We start from the raw sequence: 7,804 nt of genomic DNA, 5'->3' as shown, positions 1-7,804 counted from the left end.
GACAGCCTTGTCTTGTTCCAAATTTTAGTGGAATTGATTTGAGCTTCTCTCCACTTAATTTGATTTTTGACTAGTCGTTTGATTGTAAATTGTTTTCATTATGTTTAGGTATGTCCTATGTATCCCCGATCTGTCTAAGTCTCTTACGATAAAGGGGTGTGGCATTTTCTGCAATTATTTTCTGGCATTTAGTGTTTTCCAGCCATTAGAGAAAAACACATGAAGGGAGAAATATCCACAAAATGATATCTCAATACCGAACATTTATTTCCCCAAAGCAAGTACACTCAGATTTGTAAAAGTAATATTCAAAAGATTAAATCATAATTGAACCACAAACATTAATAGTGAGGGATTTTTAAGCAGAAGAGCAATGAACTGTGCTGTAAGATCAAGAATTGACAAATGGGACCTCATAAAATTGCAAAGTTTCTGTAGGGCAAAAGATACTGTCAATAAGACAAAAAGGCCACCAACAGGTTGGGAAAGAATTTTTACCAATCCTAAATCTGATAAGGAACTAATATCCAATATACACAAAGAACTCAAGAAGCTGAACTCCAGAAATTCAAACAAACCCATGAAAAAATTGGGTACAGAGCTAAACAAAGAATTCTCAACTGAGGAATACTGAAGGGCTGAGAATCACTTAAGAAAATGTTCAACACTCTTAATCATCAGGGAAATGCAAATCAAAACAACCCTGAGATTCCACCTCACACCAGTCAGAATGACTAGTATCAAAAATTCAGATGACAGCAGATGCTGGCGAGGATGTGAAGAAAGAGGAACACTCCTCCTTTGCTGGTGGGATTCCAAGTTTGTACAACCACTCTGGAAATCAGTCTGGCGGTTCCTCAAAAAACTGGACATATTACCACCGGCAGATCCAGCAATACCTCTTCTGGGCATATACCCAGAAGATGTTCCAACTGGTAATAAGGACACATGCTCCACTATGTTCATAGCAACCCTAATTATAATAGCCAGAAGCTGGAAAGAACACAGATGTCCCTCAATAGATGAATGGATATAGTAAATGTGGTACATTTGCACAATGGAGTACTACTCAGCTATTAAAAACAATGAATTTATGAAATTCTTAGGCAAATGGATATATCTGGAGGATATTATCCTGAGTGAGGTAACCCAACCACAAAAGAAGTCACTTGATATGCACTCACTGATAAGAGACTGCCCCACCTGGAGGTCCATCCCATAATCAGTTGCCAAATGCAGACACTATTGCATATGCCAGCCAGATTTTGCTGAAAGGACCCTGATGTAGCTGTCTCTTGTGAGGCTATGCCAATGCCTGGCAAATATAGAAGTGGATGCCCACAGTCATCTATTGGATGGAACACAGGGCCCCCAGTGGAGGAGCTAGAGAAATTACCCAAGGAGCTGAAGGGGTCTGCAACCCTATAGGTGGAACAACAATATGAACTAACCAGTACCCCCAGAGCTCGTGTCTCTAGCGGCATATGTAGCAGAAGATGGCCTAGTCAGCTATCATTGGGAAGAGAGGCCCCTAGGTCTTGCAAACTTTATATGCCCCATATAGGGGAATGCCAGGGCCAAGAATTGGGAGTGAGTGGGTAGGGAAGCAGGGCAGGGGGGCAGGGGGCTATAAGGGACATTTGGGATAGCATTTGACATGTAAATGAAGAAAATATCTAATAAAATAATTTTTTAAAAAAGTGGGGGATTTTAATATACCACTCTCAGCAATGAATTTGTCATGCAGTCAAAATAAGGAGAAAAATGATGAAATTAAAAGATAGTATAAATCAAATGGACATAACAGATATCTGCAGAACATTTTACCAAGACACTAAATAATATACCTTCTTTTTACCACCTCGAGAAATTTTATCCAAAGTTGGCAACAAAGTAATGCCCAACTGCTACAAGAATTGTATAAACCTTTATATCATATCAGATCACCCTGGATTAAAGTTCAATATCAACAACAACAGAAATAAGGAAAAGCCTACACATTTGTGGAAATTGAACAACTCTCTACTGAGTGCCTACTGAATCAAGGCAAAAATAAAGAAAGATCTAAAGAAATTTCTTGAACTCAATGAAAATGCGTGCACAATATACCCAAACTCATAGAACACAATGAAAGCAGTGCTAATAGGAAAGTTCCTAGCCATAAGTGTGGGCATAAAGAAATTAGAGTGATCTCATATTAGTATCTTAATATCCCACCTTAAAGTTCAACAACAAAAAGTAGCAAGCACACTAAAGAGGAACAGAGAGTAGAAAATAATCAACCTCTGGCCAGAAATCAATAAAGTAGTCACAAAGATACGACACAAAAATCGATGAAGCACATATTGGTGCTTTAAGAAAATCATCAAGACAGACAAACCCTTATACAAAGTAACTAAAAAGAGAGAGAGAATATCCAAATTAATAAAAACACAAACAATTGGGGGACACAACATCAGAAACTGAACACATCCAAGAAATCATTAGGCCATACTTCAAAAATCTGTACTCCACAAAAATCAAAACTCTAAAACAAATGGAAAACTTTTTTCATACATACCAAGTACAAAATTTCAATTAAGATCAAATAAACAATTTAAATATATCTATAACTCCTAAGAATCAGTTATTAAAAGCCTAAAAGAAAAAAAAAGCCCAGGGGTACAGAATTTGCCAGACAAAAGAAGAACTAATAATAGTACTCCTCAAATTATTCCACAAAATAGAAAATTAAAAGAAAGCAAAGGGCTCCCAGGATCTAAAAGGAATGACATGAGCTGAAATACCCAATAAAGCAGAGAGAGAACCTGTAGAGACCATCTCCAGAGGTTAGACATGGCCCCAGGCTGAAAAATGGGTCAAGATATCCATCTCAAATATTTTAATCCCAAAGTGCTCCTGTCTAAAGGAAATACAGGGACAAAGAGTGGAGCAGAGACTGGAGGAAAGGCCATCCAGAGACTCTCCCACCTGGGGATTCATCTCACATACAGTCACCAGACCCAGGCACTATTGCTGATGGTAAGATGCTCTTGCTGACAAGAGCTTGATATAGCTGTACCCTGAGAGGCTCTGTCAGAGCCTAACACAGATGTAGACACTTGCAGCCAACCATTGGACTGAGCTTGGGGACCCCAATGGAGGATTTAGGGAAAGGACTGAAGGAGCTGAGGGGGTTTATAATCCCATAGGAATAACAGCAATATCAAACAACCAGACTCCAAGAGCTCCCAGGGACTAAACCACAAACCAAGGAATACACATGGAGGGACCCGTGGCTCTAGTCGCATATGTAGCAGAGAATGGCCTTGTCTGGCATCAATGGGAGGAGAGGCCCTTGGTCCCACGAAGGCTTGATGCCCCAGAGTAGGGGAATGCTAAGGCGGTGAGGCAGGAGTATAAGGGGAGCAGCAATCTCATGTAAGCAGGGGAGAGGGGGGATAGGATAAGGGCGTTTGTGGAGGGGAAAGTGGGAAGGGGGATAACATTTGAATATAGATAAATAACCAATAAAAAAAGAGAGAAAATGAAAAATGAAAGAATTCTTATATTAATTGATTGCAGTGGCATTTTCTCACATTTAAAATTCATGATACCATATTGCACATAATATTTAATATGCTATTGTGTTCTTTATGTCTTGAAAATTAATTTAGAAAATTAGTTTAGAAATTAACCTGCTTTTATGAACAATTCTTTCAGAAGAAACAACACATCACTCATGATCTGAAGACAAATGTGGTCAACCAAAATTTGTTTGTAAGCAATCATAAATCCATTACTATATTAGAATAACTTTAACCAACACTGGAATTTTGGTTGGAACAAAACCATTAACAAGAAATAGATTTACAGAAGAAAACAAATGCACACTTATTATTGATGCATTTTCTAGTGGAAGATACAGGTAATGGGTAGATTTCACAAGAATGGTTTTGAGTTCCAGTTTAGAACAGAACTGGGAAAGCAAATGCAAAATGGTATCTGAGTCTCTAGATGAAAGAAAGACTAGGCAAACAGGCTCTGTCATCATTGGGATGCCCTGGTACTGTGCACAGCCTCCTAAGGCTCTCGAGTTGGTTTCAGTGGTTGACTTAGGGTCCCTTCTTAGACAAGAGACCGGGGGCATTTTCTGTAGAAAATTTATGTCCTCCTTTTAGATAAATCATTAGAAAATAGACAGTTTCATAGTATTGTTTATTCATAAGTCTTCTTCAACAGTCTGTCACATATTGAATGAGATATTCTAGTCTCCTGCATAATTAATTTTAAGTAGGCTAACATAAATTTCTATTTTATAGTGAAAATTGCGAGTACCTTTTAATGTACATTGACAGTGACTTTTCAGACAATGTCATTTTCTTCCCTAGGAGAAATACATATTATTTTCTGGTTACATTAGAAAACACCCCATTAATTCTGGACTCATTAGATGCAAAATCCTTCTCCCCCACATGTAAATCGGAGTACTACAGACTGTCTTTGTCTCATTAGTTAGAACTGTTGAATCTCCCATCCATCTCAGTTATTGGACCAGAATCTGCTTTTAACTAAGATTTTTAGGCAATGTCTATGTTGATTAAACTTTTCCAAGCATTAAATTTATTTTTGCTTCTGTTCTCTGACCAGTTCAATTCTTCAAGTAAATAATTTTGATTTTCTAAGGTCACCATGATTCAAATTGTAAGATGTTCTAGGAATCTTTTTTTCATTATTATTTTTATTTAATGTTAGAAGTGGAGCCACTATTACAAGGAATCAATTACACGCTTGATACTTTGTCAACATTTCTAAATCTATTAATTTATTTAACATCTGCTGCACACTGAGTTAAGCGCCACTATCAATACAGCTTCACCAACACCCTCATCTATTCCACAGGGTGAGGTATTCAATAAGTAGTAGGCACCCTGTAAATCACTCATTCCCAGAAATCTCTGAAAATAAAATACATGCGGCATATGTCTCGAACTGAGTCTGTTATAATCATCTAGGAGATTGTGAGACAGTACAACTGTGTGAAAAACGGAAACCTAGACTACCGGAAGAGATGCCGGGAAAAGTTTTCTTCACTCAGGGTTGAATCTGCTGTTTAAAAAGAAAACCTTTCAAAGTTGACCTGTAAGAAAAAGCAAGTGAGGCTGCGAGAGTTTCCTGGGAGGGAGGGCATGCAGATTCTGCAGAAAGTTGTTGGACTAGCTGTGCTGTCCGGACCTGGTCAAGGCCATCTCAGGGTGTTTCCAGGACTTCCAGGACCCCTATCTTTGCTTGGGAGGGCTGGCGTGGACAAAACAGACCCAGGGGGAGTAGCCTGGTGGTGGGTTTCCCGGCCACACCCCCAGACGTTTTCTCCACCCACGACACCGCCTCCTTCCCCCGAGCCCAGCTGCAGAGGCTAGGGAGCGAGCCGCAGGGGCGGGGGACAAACACGGTCCACCCCCCCACCCCCAAAGTGTGAAAGAGCAAACAGTGTTAGCCAGCGAGCTCCGTTCCTGGTGCCTGCAGTCCATAACCTGGTGAGCTTCAGTCTTCAGCCAGGATCTTCCCGGGCGCCTCCGGCCACCGGGGTGGGGGGTGGGGGGTCAGGGACGCGGCCCAGGCGCGCGCTCAGCCGCAGGGCGGGCGGCGTGGGTCCCGCTCCCTGCGCGGGACAGACGGGGGGCCTCCAGCGCTGGCCTTGGCTGCACGCCCCCACTGCCTTGCTCGCCCCAGGCTTGGCTGGAAGGCTAAGCCAGCGGAACACAGGAACACACCACAGGGCCTGGGCCTGTTTGTGCTCGGAAACCAGCCACCAGCGCCTGGGATGGAGGCAGATGAAGGGCCTGTCCTGGCCAGCCACTTGTAAGTTGTTGCTGAGTTGGAAGGGAAGGAAAGCTGAGAGCTGAAGGCAGATTGCTAAGTACCAGGAGAGGACATGGGTTTCTGGCTTCTTTTTTTAACTAGGTGTTGTCTGGATTAAGGAAAGTGCAACTGACCCTGTAGCTGGACCTCTATTGGAGGCCACTGTGGAGGTCCTGAGTTTTGACTGCGCTTCCCCTCTTGCAGGAAGATACATCCTTGGGAGCTGCAGGCTTGTAGTGTTGGGGTCAAAAAAAAAGAAATAAACCAAAGAAGCCAAGAAGAAAAAGATGAGTCTGGAAGCTAAGTACCGTGCAGCTTCCCTCTACGTGGGTGACCTCCACGAAGATGTCACGGAGGACATGCTGTTCAGGAAATTCAGCACAGTGGGGCAGGTGTTGTCCATCCGAATCTGCAGGGACCTCATTTCCCATCGTTCACTAGGCTACGCCTATGTCAATTTTCTCCAGGTTAATGATGCCCAGAAGGCCTTAGACACCATGAACTTTGACGTGATCAAAGGTAAATCCATCCGTCTCATGTGGTCTCAACGGGATGCTTGCCTGAGGAGATCGGGAATCGGGAATGTGTTTATCAAGAATCTGGACAAATCCATTGATAACAAAACCTTGTATGAACACTTCTCACCTTTTGGAACGATCATGTCTTCCAAGGTGATGACTGATGGAGAAGGCTCCAAGGGATATGGCTTCGTGCACTACCAGGACCGGAGAGCAGCAGACAGGGCCATTGAGGAGATGAATGGGAAGCTGCTGAGGGAGAGCACTTTGTTCGTAGCCAGATTCAAAAGCCGTAAGGATCGGGAGGCTGAGCTCAGAGACAAACCAACTGAATTCACTAATGTGTATATCAAAAACTTTGGAGATGACATAGACGATGAGAAGCTCAGGGAAGTTTTCAGCAAATATGGCCAAACTTTGAGTGTTAAGGTGATGAAAGATGCCACTGGGAAGTCCAAAGGCTTTGGATTTGTGAGTTTTGATAGCCACGAGGCTGCGAAAAACGCAGTTGAAGACATGAATGGACAGGACATAAATGGGCAGACGATTTTTGTAGGCAGAGCCCAGAAGAAGGTAGAACGACAGGCTGAGTTAAAGGAAATGTTTGAGCAGATGAAAAAGGAAAGAATCCGTGCACGCCAGGCAGCTAAGCTCTACATTAAGAACCTGGATGACACCATCGATGATGAAACACTGCGCAAGGAATTTTCAGTCTTTGGGTCCATTTGCAGGGTTAAAGTGATGCAGGAAGCAGGGCAGAGCAAAGGCTTTGGCTTGATCTGCTTTTTCTCCCCGGAGGCAGCAGCTAAAGCAATGGCTGAGATGAATGGCCGCATCCTTGGCTCCAAACCCCTCAACATTGCACTGGGTCAGAAGCACTGAGCCCAACATGATCCTACCTCGCAATCTGAGCAGCAGCTAGGAGAACAATATTGTTCTCCATCTTTCGGGTGCTATAAGGAAGGGTAATCTTCAAAACCCAGTGGCTGCTTAATTCATTGCAATCGTGCAACAGAATGTCTATACGAAAACATTTCATTTTATGTGAATGAAAAAAAAAAATGTGCGTTAGAAGTTTGGTTTGTTTTACAGGGCATATCTTCAAAAAATTTTAAAAATTCTTATTTTCTACTATTTAGAACTGTTTAGTTGGTTACATTCATATTACATTTTGAAATAAGTGAACCAAATACTTGTATCTATTGAATATTTTCTTCTTTCAGGTTAATATCTGTGAGCTTTAATTTCTCCTATAAAAATTGCCCATAACAAATTTAATTTTTTTAAGCTAACACGAATCTTAACATACTTTTTGGCAAATCAAAATGTAGAAATTTTTAGAATTCAGTTAATTCACATATTGCAATTCTGAATTAATCCATCCAAGCCAAAGTTTTAATATACATGCCTAAACATATTCTGGTGTATTTGGTTTTATTGTATTT

General features: G+C 41.5%; 1 protein-coding gene across 1 annotated transcript; it reads left to right on the top strand.

The window, feature by feature from the left end:
* The first annotated feature begins 5,446 nt into the window (after positions 1 to 5,446).
* Pabpc4l (poly(A) binding protein cytoplasmic 4 like) lies at positions 5,447 to 7,325 on the top strand. Its single transcript, XM_021196492.2, has 2 exons — positions 5,447 to 5,516; positions 6,046 to 7,325. Exon 2 carries the CDS (start codon positions 6,129 to 6,131, stop codon positions 7,239 to 7,241), a length of 1,113 nt encoding a protein of 370 aa, XP_021052151.1. The 5' UTR covers positions 5,447 to 5,516; positions 6,046 to 6,128; the 3' UTR covers positions 7,242 to 7,325.
* Positions 7,326 to 7,804: the final 479 nt, after the last annotated feature.

The sequence above is a fragment of the Mus pahari genome, chromosome 4 (genome assembly GCF_900095145.1).
Source record: "Mus pahari chromosome 4, PAHARI_EIJ_v1.1, whole genome shotgun sequence".
Lineage (NCBI taxonomy): Eukaryota > Metazoa > Chordata > Mammalia > Rodentia > Muridae > Mus > Mus pahari.
This window is presented reverse-complemented; position numbering and strand designations above follow the sequence as displayed.